We start from the raw sequence: 17,039 nt of genomic DNA on the forward strand, positions 1-17,039 counted from the left end.
CTGACAGCAGCGGAGAGAAAAAAGGTCTGGATCTCTTACCTGAATAGTATCTGCTGCTCACTGTGTTAGCAAATAATTAGTTATGTGAACACTTTGGGCCACTTTGCAGTATGCCTGTAGGTGCTTACTCATACAGTACAAGAAGAAAGCCATCAAATTTCTTTTACAGGCTCAAGGCCGTGGGGGCAGGGAGCTATAGGACAATAGCCCCAGGCCTCACACACACAATGGGGGCGTAGCAGCGCTGAAGCACCCAAATTACAGCCATCATTGCTGTGATCTGTCAAGCATGCTCTTCTACAACAACTTTCTTCCAGTGACAACTTTCCCAAATTTGCTTCCAAAAAGTTAAGAGAAATAATTTAAACTGTAATTGTGTTGATGTGTGCACATATTCTTCAATTCGGTATTTACTGTTATTAATTGAAATGGGGAAAAAGGCAGAAGGAATGCTCTAATTTCAGTACAGTGTTTTTTATTTAAAAATGGAAAATAGTTTTTCAGTACATAAAATCTTACTATACCATGTTAGAATTCAGAGGCTGATTACAGACAGTTTTTGAAAAGTTGATAGGCATAGGCTGGAAACTGTGGACCCACAATTCCCATTAACAATAATGCTTTCCCACAAATTGAATAATGCACTTCTAATGAACTTTAGTGATCACTCACTAGTGGATTCTCCTGTTTTTGCATGGGAAAATCCACTTGCAAATGATTACTAAAATGCATTATTCAATGCGTGTGAAAGCAGCTACATGGGCTCCTATTACAGAAGAGAGGAGGGGCTGAACATACAGCTTTTGTGGGCTTTGCTACTGAACCTGACTCCAGCTCGCCAGACAAAAACACATTTTTGCCAACTGGAAGAGTGCTAAGGGTGTCCTTTTTCCTTTTTGTAAGCCAGTGGCTCAAAGGCAGTACACATGTTACATGCAAAAGATCCTAGGTTCAAACCCCAGCATTTAAGCTCAGCCTGCTTAGGAAAGGTTCCCCTCTGTCTGAGACCCTGGAGAATTTCTGCCAATCAGCACAGACAATACCAACAGGATTGCCAACAATCTAGAGAAAAAGTGTATTGTCCCTTTAACAGAGCCTTAATGAGCAGTTGAAGCTTTTCACTGCACAGAGGTAAATAAGATCACCTGATAAATAACATCCTATTAAGCTCATTAAAAGAAGACATTTTTTTCCTCCAAGTTGTTGACTTTCTACGTTCTGCATTCTTCAACCAACCCTGCAATGTAAGTAACACTTCTTGGATAATTGGTTTTGTACATTTGGCAAACCAAATTGCCAGAGAAGTGGGTTATTCTAAAATTTAGGAATCCAATTTTTTTGAAAAAAAAATCCTGTTTGCATGCTCATTGTAGAAACAGGCAGGGTCTAAAAGATGTATATACACCAAATCCATGTCTGTTCACTAACGTCATCTGAATGCACTTCCAGTTGCAAAATAGGGAATAAGGGGATAGAAATCTTTCCTGTGCTGCTAGCAGTGTTCATTGGGTATATTGTACATGGTGGAGCATTGACACACACAGAGACAAACAACTGCAAGTGGATCAGTTGCAGCCAGGTAGGATCCAAATTCTAGGCTGTCATCTATTTTACATTCAGCTGCTCATAGATCTTTGGTACGGTGGTATCCCACTCTGCCTGGTAGCACACGCCTGCCACAGGAGGGCCCAGGTTGTACTTTTTGCGGAAAGACACGGCTCTGAAATTCTCCCGCTTGGCAGCAGAGATGTTATTCAAGACGGGTTCATCGCAGGTCAATTGCTGGGGCTGCTCATAGACCAACCATACATAGCGATGAAGTCCTGCATGGATCAAGAATACAATACAAATCTTTGAGTAAGGCAGAGTCAAAGCTACTCACTGTTTTTAGGGGACATTTTTGGTAGTGTTGGGAAAAGGAAAAGTTTAAGCGTTTAGTGCCATGATACAATTTTATAAAATGACACCTGTTGCAGAACAAAAGACTCGGGAAATTGATTGGCAACAGCTTCAGGAAAGATAAGAAAGTTCTTTGTGCAACCCATAACTCACAGAACTCACTAGTGGGGTGATGGGCTCTAATTCTGATGGCTTTCTGAAAAGGTATTGCAAATTCATTGGGGATGGCTTGCCTCTGACTGCTCCCAGTATCTATTAAAAGGGGAGACCACCAGGGCTTTTTTTCAGCTGGAACACAGTTCCAGAACCTCTTGAAAATGGTCACATGGCTGGTGGCCCCGCCCCCTCTCCAGACAGAGGGGAGTTTAGATTGCCCTCCACACCACTCCAGCTGTGAAGTGGCACTCCTGCAGTGCGGAGGTCAATCTAAACTCCCCTCTGTCTGGAGATCAGGGGGCGGGGCCACCAGCCATGTGACTATTTTCTCTGAGGGCAACCCACTGAGTTCCACCACCTCTTTTCCCAGAAAAACAGCCCTGGAGGCCACTGATGTTGCCAATAAATGCTCACTGTGATGCCACCACCAGAAAAAGAATTGAAGAGTTCAGCTATGAATCTATGATAAACAAGCAAGGAAATGTGAAAACTTAGCAAGAAATTTAATCTCAAAGGAAAAATATTCCATGATTGATGTATCACCAAACAGTATCTAGGCTTAAAGAACAAATTCTCAAAGAAGGCAACAGATTAAGAGAAAAAAAACAGAATTTGAATCATTAATAACTGGTGGCCTGAAGCATTTATTAGGGAAAATGTATAAAATTCTACTGCAATACCACACAAAAATGGAGCAAGTTAAAAACTGTTATGTTAAAATAGATGAAAAACTCTGGAGAAACCATTCCCATGAATCAATGGGAAGATTTATGGACTAAAGATATTAAATTTAGAGATTGTCAGTTGTTAAGAGAGAAGTGGTGTAAAATGTTTTTAGATCGTATACTACCTCCAAAGACATTGCAAGAATTAGTATGGACTATAGTGGACAGTGTTGGAAATATCAGTGCTCAGAAGCAACATTTTATCATATGTAGTGGACATGTAAGGGAGCACGAAGATACTGGATAAAGATACATGAAGTGATGCAGAAGGTTCTCAAACTCAGAACCGAGAAATTTGTTACTAAACATTTTACCGAATAATGTTACAAAAGAACAGGGAGATCTTTTCCGGTACATGGTGACAGCTGCAAGAGTATTATATGCAGCAAAATGGAAAACTGATTTGTGCCCTAATATGCCAGAGTGGATAGACAAGATGTATGAATACGCATCAATGGCCAAATTAACCTCCTATGTGCACAACAGACCAACAGCAGAATTTTGGAAAAAATGGAAAGATTTCTTTGATTACTTAGTTTAAGATTAAGATAAATTAAGGTAATTATGCTACAAAGATAAAACACAGGAGAAATAACTGATTAAAAATTATTGACATTAAAGTTTGTGTAAAATAAGCAATTGAGAGGGGATGAGAGTTATATAATTTAGCTGTGCTGTTATTCATTCTGAATATATCTATTAGCTTATATTAAATTCAAAGGTTGTGCTTGTATAGGTTTCTATGCACTTTCTATTGTGTTGTCTTTTATTTTTAAATAAAATCTTTACTTTGGGGGAAAGGGGGAAGGCCATCACTTTTATGCCTTGCACATGAGCCGTAGAAGCATCATGTTGATGGCAAGAGAATGCAGGATTAGCTGGGGCTTGGTCTAAACCAGCAAGTCAGTTCTTATGAGAACCAGCCCAAAATACAGAGGATGCAGAGACAAGGCCCTAAGGACAGAGGTGGACTGGCCATTATAGTCACTGGGCAACATCCTGGAGGCCAGTCCAGCCCAGAGATGGCAAGGCAGTTCCTGGCTTGAGTAACCTGCGCATTGGCACATGAATGGGTGTGCCCGGCCCAGGGAGAGCTATGCACAGCACCTGAACAGAGGCACTCAGCCAAGTTGTGTGAGGTATGGAGTTGGCTGCCTTTCCCTCCTTCCCCTCTTTTGGGGGCAGGGCTGGGCCTTTCCTCATCTCAGTCTCTCCTTGCCTTGATTAAAACCATAGCCTGAAAAACCATCTTTTTTTTCCTCACACCAGGGCTTTTTTTCAGCAGGAACGCAGGGGAACGGAGTTCCGGAATCTCTTGAAAATGGTCACATGGCTGGTGGCCCCACCCCCTGATCTCCAGACAGAGGGGAGTTTTGATTGCCCTCTGCGCCGCCGAGCAGAGCAGAGGGCAATCTAAACTCCCCTCTGTCTGGAGATCAGGGGGCAGGGCCACCAGCCACATGACCATTTTCTCTGAGGGCAACCCACTGAATTCCACCACCTCTTTCCCCAGAAAAAAAGCCCTGCCTCACACACACCCTTTTTTGTTTTGCAACATCCAGCCTGATGAAGCATTCTGGAAAACTTGAAAGCGTGTGCAGTTTTATGTTATTTGGATTGGTCTCAACAGGAGGAGTAACCCGACTATTGTATCCAGATTCTGCTCTGAACCATTACAGCTACCTGTAACAACCTTCCAAAAACAAATTCAGGAGAAGCATTAGAAAGCAAGGCTGTGGAAGAGAAGAGGAGGACTGTCAATGAGCATCAAACTCCAAGATGGGTGTGAACTTTCCCTTGTCAAATACGATGGTTGCCATTGCCACAACATAATTCTCCACACAAAAGAGCCATTCAAGCCTCAAGGGAACGCATGCCAAGGCAGTCTCCTGCCCGGGGCTGGCTTTAGGGCCTTGGAGGGTGAGCAATAACATGTTCATACACTTCAGGCTCATCTTTCAATAAGTCTATTGTGTGGCTAGAACTCCACTGTTAAGCAGAATTCAGATGCAAGTCATAATGAACTGTTGTGTGCTGTGCTAAAGGCCTCTGTGTGACAAGCCAAGCCAAGTTGCCCTCATGGTCACGGAGGAGGAGGAGGAGGCAGAAGGATCACTGGCTACCACTGGCCCACTTGCTACAATTCTGTGGAGGAAGAGGGCAAGCAGGAAGGCCTAGGGAAGAATTGAGGGGGGTGGAGCTAAGACTAGAGAACTCAAAATGAGAAAGAAAATAGGGAGAAAAGAGTTACAAGGCTGAAATTCACACTATTATTTTAATAAACCTGTCAAATCTTGGGCTGAAGATCTCTCATAATATTTTTAAATTGTCAGTGCAGGGGCCTTATTGTACTAGCATGCAGAGTCACTTCGGGTGAAAACTGGAAGTGACATCATGATGTTGGGGTGATGCTCTAGAATTCACCCAAAACTCCATGGTTAAACTAGCCAATGGGACCCTCCCCATTTTTCTCCTGCCAGTCTTAGAAGTGCTGAAAGGAAACCGGGCTAGGCCTGCCAACCCACACAGCTCCTACTCATGTAGGATTACCAACCTGAAGGTGGAGCCTGGAGCTGTCCTGAAATTATCAGCTTCGTTGGATGGACTCTAGTCTTGCATTCCCACTGAATTCCCTACCTGACTGCCTGTGTCCCACTACCCCTGCCCTAGATATGAATTTATCTTGCAAGCTGCACTTTATGGCTTTACTCGGCTGTTTAACTGTAATTGACAGTAGATGCCTTTTTGTATATGTAATTTACTGATATTGATGTGGTTTTATTATTTTAACGTAAATTATATGTTTTAATATTGTTGTGACTTGCCCTGAGCCTTCTTGTAGGGAGGGCAGGCTATAAATCTAATCAATGAAATGAATTAAGCCTTCTCATGGTCTGCCAATTCATGCCCCCACCCAACAAAAGTAAGCTGCAGGTTCTCCTCAGTCCCTGCTTGCAGGTGCCTGATTCAGGCTGCTTCCACACACGTTGGATAATCCACTTTCAATACTCTTTAGTGAACATTTGAAACTGATTTTCCATGTGTGGAACAAAAAATCCAATTCAACAGGATTGCGAAAGTGCATTATTCAACGTGGGTGGGAAATGGCCTCAGACTGGAACTATATGGCGTGTGTGGAGAAGAGGCTTCAGCCTCCACCCAACACACACACACAGTTTTTGTGACCTGAAATGGTCCTGGGAAGGCACTGTTTGGCCCAATGAGGAAACCCAGCCATTCCTCGGAATATTAAGCTGTCTTGTTGGAGCGCAGAGCTATCATGTTTCCTCAGAGGAAAGAAGCCTCAAGCATTTGTGCTGATCGGCCAGGTAAAAAGCTGTCAGGATAAAAGGAAAACTCTACCCCCTTTCCCCAAGCTGTGTTTGAACAGCGTTCAGCATCTGATCCAAGCCAGCTTTGCCCAGCTAATCTCTCAGTGGCCTCCCCACCCCAAATGCAAACAAGGCACTTGGTTCCTGTGTGGGTTCTGACTGAGTGCTGCTGCTGGGCCAGGTCTCTGCCTGTCCTGAACACCGTGTACCTGCCAGCCAGCTCCCGCTTTGCTGCCCCCACACATGGAGCACCTTCCAAATAGTCAAAAAAGAGAGGCCCCCTGGTACCATCACCCAGTGGGCCACTGATGGGCTCTGCTACATGAAAACAAGACCCTGTAATCTCAGAGCACTTCATCAATAAGCAACCTCTTCTCAAACCAAAGATCACTTCCACAGGTCGTATGTTTAAGAGATGCCCTCTTGAAGACACGGTGATATTCAAATGCAATTAGTCATACCTCGCCACTGCCTCCACCTCCTCCCATTTTGTGTGAAGCAAAGAAAACATGCCCCCCCCAATGGCAAGGATGTCTGAATGCAAGAGCCTAAGGGTGAACTGGAGTTTTTTTGCCTCTGCTTTAGAATCCCAGTTTGTGGCAAACAAAAATGCTAATCTGTCCAGGCACATGCATTAGGACATCATGGCTCTGTGCAAGCAGGGAAGGCAGAGGAGCACAGACACACAACAGTGTTCATGTTTGTTACAGCGTGCTGGACCTTAATTGAGGCTTAGCCTGATGTCTGAATGTAGCTCGTGTGCATACAGAACACATGTAATCAAAACGGCATATGCACACAGGAGTAGCCACTGCTGCCTATCACAATAGTATGCACATACCCCAGTCCAGCATGGGAAACCCATGCACAGAACCAGGTTCCACATATGCAGCTGATACAGAGGCACATCTGGAGGCTTGTCTATATCTGGACCCATTTCAGCTGCCTGAGCAAGTCTTTTGCTGGGAACATGCACCCATCCTGGGCTAGTATGCTATGAGTGACAAGCTGTGCATGACTAAAACTGCACCACAGCAAATTTGGGGAAACAGAGAGCCAAAACACACGTTAAGAAATACCTAGGTTCAGCACGTGTTCTCTTACCTCAAGGTTTGCCGGGATCTGTAGGGGTCCTGGAAGCTTAAAGGCGTCCTGGAAGCTTAAAGCTTAAAATACAGGCGCCTGTATTTCCCTTCCCCTTTTTGCTGCTCTGTAAATGCTAAACTTTAAGCTTCCAGGACGCCTATAGATCCCGGCAAACCTTGAGGTAAGAGAACACGTGCTGAACCTAGGTATTTCTTAACGTGTGTTTTGGCTCATAGTCACCATAGCAGCAGGAGGGACAACTTGTTCCCTCCTACTTACCTGTGCAATCGGAATGTAGAGAGAGGAGAGAAAGGAAGAGAGAGGAAATCCATGGGAGGGGGGAGCTCCAGGAGCAGACAGGGACTTTATCACCGTGCGGCTGCTGAGCCAGGGTTGCCTCCTGTGAAACAGTTAAGTTCTCATCAGGACCTTCGGAACCATCATCTACATAAAGCATGTTATAGAAAGCACAGTTCAGAATGAAGTTGATCTAGTTGATTTCAGAGGACAGAGAATCTCTTTAAAGACACAGTCCTTCCCTGGAGTCCCCCGGGGCAATTGAGGTCACAGTGAAAGAGAGAGAAATGATCCTTCAGGCCCACAACAGGCCACCTACCTGTGTCTTTGGCAGGTGCTGATCCAACATACTCTGACAGGACACATCCACTGCTGATGTCGTTGCCCTTCATGTTGGTCACCAGGAAATGGTGCCATTCTCTAATGCCATAAAACAGTAATATGAATGTACAGAGTTCAGCAAACAAAATCAGTTTTCCACATTAATCCCCCATGGCATTGGAAGGGCAATTCCCTTCCATGTGCCTGTCTAAAATTCATCTCACAAACACCTGAGGATTATCATCTGCAGTCGGCCTGGTTTTCCAAGGTAGAACCGTAAAGGAACGAGAGAGTCACGGTAAGTAAACACAAAAAGAAAAGAAATAAAATAAAGATAAACTATGAATGAAAGTATGTGTTTATAGAACACTCATTGAAATTAACTCACAAGTCTATAGTTACACAATAATGCCACAGAGACAGTCACCAGCAGATTCGGGATTTTTCACATTGGTGCTTTTGAATGGGATTTTTCACTTAGGTGGAATCATTTAAAATATGAGGAACGTGAGGCTTTGAGAGCCTTAGCTTCTGACCCCAATTTAGTTATTAAGGAAGCTGATAAAAGTGGGGCCATTGTACTTCTTGATAAAAGCTGAAGCTAGACACCAGTTTTCTGTTCATGATAATTACAAGCTGATACCAAAGACCCTATGAAACATATTTCGTTACTGATTAGGACAACCATCGATGAGGGACTCTTAAGAATAATGAGGATAGCCTCATCTTTTACATACTGATGGAGTCTCAGTCATCCATGTGGCTTAACAACATAGAAAAAAAATTAATATGGATTAATATTGAAGATTTGTTTTCCCTCACAGAAAAATCAGCTTATGCACTGATCAGACAAAGACTCCTTGACATTGAGATTCAGAATCTCAGGAGTCTTGCAATAGGCCGATGTTCACCCCTAGGTTTGGGGGTTTTACCCCATGGGTATAGGGCAGAATATCTCACTTGTTTAGTGGCCCCACATTAACGCAGAGCTTATTCATTAGCTTGGTTTAATGTGCTACCTTCTGCGATACTTTATGGGAAATTCCATAAAACGCCATATGCTAACAGGTTATGCACTTGTGCTCAGTGAGACATAGAAACCCTGGAACATGTCTTTCTGTATTGTACTTATTACTGTGATATACATCCCACGCTCATTGACCCGCTGTTGAGAGAGCAAATTGGAAAATCTGATAAATGTAAAGTTATCTTCCTATTGGCTACTCAGAACCAAAAAGTTATCAAAAGTGTAGCTAAATTTTTGTTCCTTGCATCTATGAGGCAAGTTGTGTATTTGTAGACTGAGTTCTGGTTGTGGCGAATGTTTTTGTTAACATGGATGTAATTCCAATAAAGGTTGCTGCTGCTGCTGCTGCTGATGAGGGACTTTGCCTGGGTTATATCCCTGATAATATACATAAGGCTGTGTTGAATTTACACCCATGCACTCCTACTTACTCCCAAAGATTCACAAGCCTGAACGTCCTTCTCCGGGACACCCTATTATATCATGCTCCAATTCAATATTAGAACCTCTAGCCAAGTACTTAGACACATTTTTACAACGTCATTAAAAAAGCTTCAATCAGTGTTCTTTATTTCTGCCCATGAAGGTATGTCCCTACCTTTGGAAGCTGTCTTTCTAACATTAGACGTCGTATCATTGTATGCTAACATACCACATCAAGATGCACATGATACTATTGAATTTATTTTAGATCAACATGAACATCCTTCTCCTCCTACTTTTTTCTTGTGTTCATTGTTCGAAATTATTTGGGAGTATAATTATTTCAGATTTGACAATGATTTTTTCGTGCAAATCAAAGGGGTGGCTATGGGCAGTTTGGTAGCCCCTAGGGTGGCCAATTTATATATGGGGAGACTGCAGATGGACTATTATTGTAATCTGGACATAAATCCATTTTTGACTCCATCTTAATTTTTAAGAGGCATATTGATGATCTCTTTTTCCTAATAAAAGATCAGTCTATAATTGAGCTTCTGTGCAATTGGATAAATGTCATAAATAATAATATTCAATTTACTTGGCAGCACAATAGCAAGTCCATCAATTACCTTGAGCTTATGGTTTATCGCTCAGGGAATAACATGTTAACACTCCAAAGAAAACAGATAAAAATGCATATTTACATTACCGATCATTTCACCCATGCCACCTTAGACAAAGCTTGCCATATAGCCAGTTCCTTAGGATTAAGCAAGATTCCATGTTATTTAGATTTTGAACGCCAGAGTACATATTTGGAAGGTAACTTCTTGGCAAGGGGATACCCATGACATATTGTTTCCAATTGTAAACACAGAGCAATTACACGTAGCAGGAATGATATTTTCTTCTCGACCAAGACCACAAGATAATAGAATTACATTTGCCATTGATTACACCCCACTAACTAACGTTATTAAGAGGCAAAATCAAAAAGAGTCCAGTAGCACCTTTAAGACTAACCAATTTTATTGTAGCATAAGCTTTCGAGAATCACAGTTTTCTTCGTCAGATGCATGGAGGGCCAAAAGAAACTGGTCAGATATAGAGGAGGAGAGGGGAGGGCGGGGTAGATGCAAACATCTGCTTCTGATATGCAGATGCAAACAGCTCCTTCTGCTATGGAGATCAGTTTGCTTCTGTAAAGGTTCAGAGGACTTAGCCGTGTTAGTCTGTAGTAGCAAAATCAAAGAGTCCAGCAGCACCTCCAAGACCAACCAATTCCACTGCAGCACAAGCCTTCGAGAACCACAGCTCTCCCCGCCAGATGCATCTGTTATTAAGAGGATTATTAACGAGTACTGGCCACTGGTCCAAGACTTACTAGGCTGCACTATCCCACCTAGGATAAATTTTCGTAGGACCAGGAATTTTAAAGATGTGTTGGTCCTTTCAGATATCCAGGTTGGCAGGTCCCCTCCGGACATGCCACGGGGCTTCTTCCCTTGTGGACATTGTTCTGTGTTTTCTTTGGTAATGAATAAGCAGGAACTCAATAACATGGGTATCCTTTTAAGTTTTTTTTCTACCTGCAAGACAGACAATGTTGTTTATTTAATTAAGTGTAAATGTGGAAAATTATATTGGCAACACAACTTGGGTTATAAGACTAAGAATTCAAGGACATCTCTCACATATTCGGCGGAGAATAGCCGATGCTCCTTTGGGTTCCACATTTTGTGGAAGCCAACCATAAGGAGAAGGACATGTTCTTTACAGTATTATATGTCAGCAGACTCACAAGCACAGAAACTATCAGGAGGGATCTCCTTAGAAAGGAGGCTTGCTGGATTTTTAAATTGAATACTGTATCCCCAATAGGCTTGAATGTTAATATGGACCTATCATGTTTTTTTTTTAATTTTTCATACTTATGGGCAGTATCAGATACCCTTGCTCTTTAATTTTTGCAAATTGATTTGGGGTTAATCTTCTGGTGATATATAATTACATGGTATAAAATTGGCCACACACCCGCCTAGGAGGAGCAGTTTGCAATATGCTGGGGATATTACTTGTGTACCTTATGGTTGTGAGTGTATTTATAATGGTTTTATGTATTCCTATGTAATTATTGTATAAATAACTAATTTATGAAATATTTCCAGTTGGTAACTGCCAGGAAGAAGGTTAACAGAAACGGGACATGGAATGCTAGCGTGCCCGTAGCAGTTATGAAGTAGAACATCTTGGATTAATATCCCCTTGGGATCCTTTGGACTTGAATCTTCATGAATTGATTCAATGTTGAAATATTTATGAACTTGTGTAACAACTATGAATTTGTAATTTACTTTATTGTGGTTTTCAATGAGACACTGTCACTTTAATGAACAATCACTGGTCACTTTCATTATTCCAATACTGTTGAATGTATATATAACTTTGATTTTGTATTTTGGCGCTTAGCACTTTATTGGAGTCATGTGGACTACCTTGAGTATGCTGTATAATCTGTGACCTATTTTTGCTGTTCTGTATGATTTGAATCTGCCAATGACTGCCTCCGTAGCATTATTGTGTAACTATAGACGTGTGAGTTAATTTCAATGAGTATTCTATAAACATACTTTCATTCATAGTTTATTGTGCTATAGACTTTTCCTCTTAGTTAGTTCATCATGGCGCTTTTGCTTTTCTTTTCGGTTTTCCAAGATGGCAGCATGACGCAAGTGAATTGCACTACTTCAGACTGCAGGTGGGAGACACCATTTTTAGTACTTCCACACATTTTTTAAAAACTCCTTGTAAGCAGCAGACTAGAACATCAGGGGTAAAGGTTCTATCCCAAGCCTGTTGTGCTAATTTTCTACTTGCACTAAATTTTCCCAAATAAGAGATTATGTGATTAATCACCAGCAGTCTGAAGCAACAAGAGTCCACTCAACTTCTTCATTTTGTTTTCTGTGTCGATCATCCCACAGAGCCCTCTTGAGAGGCCTATTTACAGTGACACAAACACAATTTTCTTGCTGTTTATGCAAGCATCACAAACACTGGCTACAGCCGTTGCAAAGGATACTTTCAGCATCTCAGTTTCCCGCCTCTGTCGCAGAATGCATACCCCAGTCCCAGGATCTTCAGAATCCATCAGAAACAGCATGGGTTCCTTGGAAATGGAATCCATGATATTTCTGATGGAAATGGAACCAAGGAATTCTACGGAAACTAGTTTAGATCCATGCAAATGTCCCTGAAAATAATCAGCAAAATTCACAATGCAGACCATCTTCTTTTATAGATTTCCATCACTGAAGGAGGATAAAGCACATAAGATAGAAGTCAGTGAATTGTATTGGTTGCTGTAATTCCTGAACAATTATGAGAGCATTTATATGTCGTGAAATGATTATCATGGTGAGGTCCCCTTTGGAAAGGATCTAGATTTTTTTCTCAGTTAAATATTCTCTCCCAAAGGAAACAAAATCCTCCAGCACAACACATTACAAGACATACTTGAATCAAAAGTTTTTTCTATACCAGATGGGAGAACAGCACAAAATTAATCAGGATGGTACTAAACTTGGGTTCAGAAAGGTAGCAAAATATATTTTATCTATTTTGGCTGATTCATCCATTACAACCCTTCATGGAAGTGCTCACTGTTGTATTGTTCTCCAGTGTTGTTTGTTGAACATATTATACATTCATTTTTGCATTCTCTAAAATTTTAATCAAGTTTTATGCATTATTTTTACTGTACTGCTTTTATCAAATTGCGTAATCTGCCTATAGTCTCAGCCATAAAGACTGACTATAAATGAAGTAAACTATAATCAACTATAAATAAATGTCTTGGTAATGGTGACCTCCCAAGTAGACTACTGTAGCATGCTCTACATGGGGCCACCCTTGGAGACTGTTCAGACAATCAATTGGTCTAGAATCATCCCTATGTGTGGAGTATGTTGGAGTTTAAATGTTGAAACAATGAAAGAAGATGAGGTTCAAGTTATGACAACCTTTCCTCCTTCCCTTAAGTAACTTTATAGTTTCTTTACAGAGTTGGTCCCAGGCATCTTTAGCTACTACAACACTTCTGAGGTGGGACTTTCTAGCTCACAGTCACCATGTGTTAGGAGTTGGGTCATGACAAAGTAACTTTCCCTTTCAGTTCTGGCATGTCCTCTTGAAGCATAAATGTGTGTGTGTATCTCCTCAATACGGAGACAAACAAGAGCTAGAAGCTGTAGACACTGTCACATCTCCCTCTGAGCAAATTTATACATGGCACACATTCCCTCTTCAGTCAAATCATAAGAAAATCCCATTTTTCTTGAATGGGCCCTCGAGATCCCATAAAAGATAGTGTCTGCTCCAGTATACTGCATTGGTGGGACCAAAGTAGCATCAATCTCACAAAAGACATCCTTTAACTGTAGGAGGAGGTTGATGGGAGAATACAGCCTTCCTCCATTTATTTCTTACCTGAGCTCTGGGTTCCCCCTGCTTGGAACATCCAGGTCCGTGAGGATCAAGGAATAGAGCTTCTGTGGGTCACAGCCATTCCATGCAATGGACGTTGGACAGTTCTGTACCTGCCACAGTTAAAAATGACAAGTTTAAGTGAAGTATCAGAAATATCCAGCATCTGAGCATCTTCTGGGTTTGTTTGTTTTTACTGAAATGGAGGTACAAGGAATTCTGGATTTTACCAGTGACAGTGTGATGAGCATTTACCCTTCCTCTTTTAACATTTCTATGACCCCTCTGCTCCCAGCTGTTAGTGGCATCTGGGCTTTCTCAAGTCAGGAAGGTTTAAGTATCCTCTTCCTGTGCGCCACAGTCTAAATTTGAATTTGGGTCCACCAGTGCCTGGGGTGCAGAACTCTCAGAAGACATCTTCCAAACCAACTCAGCGACACACCCCAGAAAAAAACATTTGCTTAGCCCCAGCGTTCCCCAAGTCATGCTAAGCTTTTTTCCCCCATGATCTCTTCTCACTGCTAATTTTCTCTTGCAACTTGGGGGTGGGGGGAGAAGCAGCAAAGATTAGTTGTGGATGTGTACTGGGCCTTAGACCCAGGGTGCGGTCTGAAGGCATGCAACAGGACACAGCAATCTTGCTGAAATTGAGCAAGCTGATTGACTGATTGATTGATTGATTGATTGATTGATTGATTGATTGATTGGATTTCTAGCCCACCCTCCCCACAAGCAGGCTCAGGATGGGTCACAATCATAGATAAATTACAACAAATAAAACCAGTAAAATACAACTCAGTACCAACATGGATTTCAACATTCCAGGTAGTGCACCCTTCCCCCTTTCCCTGCCCACCATACACAAGGGAAGAAAAGGGTGGAGGTGTGGGTTGGTGAACCTCTAACTCCTCAAGCATGGGGAGGCAGATGGACCATAAGCTCCCCCCACTGGCAGGAGACCAGCAGGGAGACTAATTAGATGGAGCCAATGCTGGCCTCAACCATATGCCTGGAGGAACATCTCTGTCTTACAGGCCTGCCGAAAAGATACAAGATCTTGGCGGGCCCGAGTGTCTTATGACAGAGAGTTCCACCAGGTTGGGGCCAGGACAGAAAGTGCCCTGGCCCTGGTTGAGGCCAGCCAAGCCTCCCTGGGGCCAGGGACCACCAGTAGGTGTTTACTTGCAGATCTAAGAGCTCTCCAAGGTACATATGGGGACAATATGCATATGTACCTCTCTGAGGTACATATGCTGGAATTTCCAGCATAGAGAAGAGGGGCTGTGGCTCAGTGGCAGAGCCCAAGGTCCCAAAGTTCAATTCATGGCATCACCAATTTAAAAAAGGATCAGGTAGTAGGGGAAGTGAAAGACCTGAGACTCTGGAGAGCCACTGTCAGTCTGACTAGACAGTACCAACCTTGACGAACCAGTGGTCTGATTCGGTATAAGGCAGCTGCATGTGTGTGCAATGTGGTCCAGCAGTTAAACTATCAGACCAGGGCTGCAGCCATTCCACACATCGTTGGAGACTGCTATAGCACACCAACAGCACAGTCCTTTCCAATGCTGTTTTTCTGGTGTGGACAAGCCAACCCAAGAGGTGAATGATTGCTGTACCATAACAATTGCACAATATCCAATTACTGTTGATGCAGCTCGATCAGGCAAACCCAGAAACAAATCTCTGCTCTTCCATGCAGCCCATCAGATGGCCCTGGTTAGTCAGCCTAACCTACATCACTGGCTTGGTATGCCACTCTCAGCTCCTTGGAACAAGGGTAGTATACAAAGGTGAAAGAGGGTCTGGTCTTTTCCTACAAGTTTCTATTATCACAATTGCCAATATTTGATGTTTCTTGACCTTTTCAAAGAGGTTGGTGGCTTGAACTAGTTCTCAAATTTTAAGGACAACGCAACGCAGCATTAAGCATGCTTCCTCCCTTCCAAAATCAGTGTGCATAAATGCACCTACATCTGTAGGATTATGGCCTAGTAGTAGAATTCTACTCTATTAGAATGTTGATGGGAGAGATCCTATTACAGTCAGGCTAGCAAATGAACAGGCGAGTTCTGTTTGTCCCACAAGATAGCCCTCACCAGATGAGCTTGCAAGCAAGGAATAAACCAGTAATGCAACCCAGACGGTTTACTTCATGCCGGTGAAGTACAAACAACATGAAAGGAAATACAACTTCATAGTCATCAGCCAATCTAACCTGAAGGAAAATTGCTTCCAAACTCAAAATGTGGCAATAATTTAAAGTAGTCACGTAAAATACAGCTGTTTTGGAATATCTGATTTGTTTGCTTCATGCTTCCCATTGTAAAAATAGAGATCGTCCCCCTGTATGCAACAGCATCCAGGCACAGACTTCCCTCGAAGGTCACATGGATGGTAGGAAAGTGGTGTGGCCATCTCTCTTTGGCTCCCTATATCTAGTGCTCAGAGATATAGTGCCTCTGAACTCTGAGGTTCTTCATGAATGTGTATATTCAGACACCATACCTTTATGTTTTCTTCAACAGAGCAAACTCGAGGGTGTGTGTGTGTGTGTGTTTGTTCATTGGGGTACTCAACTTTTGTTCTGCTTGTATTTAAAAAAAATACTCAAAGCTACTATCTGCCAAATCAGGACACACTTCACGCATCAGACAAAATGGGCTGTATATGTGGTTGCCAGGTCCTCCCCCCCTTCAGGCGGGAGGCCCTGCACCTACCTGCTATCCTGTGGTCACACATGCACTCCCAGCCTGCGCAATGATGTCACTTCTGGGAAGTGATGTCATCGTGCTAGCTGCAGGCCCTCCTGGGAGAGTTCCTGTGCTCTGCAGGGGTCTGAATCGGGCCCTTGCTGAGCGCGGGAGCACTTCTGAACTCCGCAGCAGCCTGATCCGGCCAAATTGGGCCCAAATTGGGCTGATTAGGCCCAGATTGGACGACTGCAGAGTGTGGGAGCTCTGCTGTGCTCTGCAGCAGCCTGATCTGGGCCGATTTGGCCCCAATCCTGGGCCAGAGCGGCCGCTGCGGAAAGCAGAAGTGCATCACAGTGGCCTGGGAGCACACCCTGGGAGGCGCGTTCCCCCCTGCTGGCCAGGTAAGCAGGGGCAGGGGTGGGAGCGGGGGATCCCTGCCCCCAACGAGGAACTGGCAACCCTATGTATGTAGCCCACAAAAAAGATCTATTAATCTTTAAGGTGCCAAAACTGTATTTAAATTAGGGGCTTAAAAACACTGAAATACACTTTGTATGCTAAAATCATGCACACAACCTTAATTTTAATTACA

General features: G+C 42.9%; 1 protein-coding gene across 1 annotated transcript in view; it reads right to left on the reverse strand.

Annotated features, from left to right (window-relative positions):
* Positions 1 to 476: 476 nt before the first annotated feature.
* Positions 477 to 17,039, reverse strand: part of LOC129341409 (phosphatidylethanolamine-binding protein 1-like) — a 30,926-nt gene continuing 14,363 nt past the window's right edge. Inside the window, exons 2-4 of the mRNA XM_054996589.1 lie at positions 13,755 to 13,864; positions 7,815 to 7,915; positions 477 to 1,823 (exon numbers count right to left, since the gene is read on the reverse strand). Of these exons, the coding sequence (XP_054852564.1) occupies positions 1,606 to 1,823; positions 7,815 to 7,915; positions 13,755 to 13,864 (429 nt within the window). The 3' untranslated portion in view covers positions 477 to 1,605. The remainder of the gene's footprint in view (positions 1,824 to 7,814; positions 7,916 to 13,754; positions 13,865 to 17,039) is intronic.

The sequence above is a fragment of the Eublepharis macularius genome, chromosome 13 (assembly GCF_028583425.1).
Source record: "Eublepharis macularius isolate TG4126 chromosome 13, MPM_Emac_v1.0, whole genome shotgun sequence".
In the NCBI taxonomy this organism is placed as follows: domain Eukaryota; kingdom Metazoa; phylum Chordata; class Lepidosauria; order Squamata; family Eublepharidae; genus Eublepharis; species Eublepharis macularius.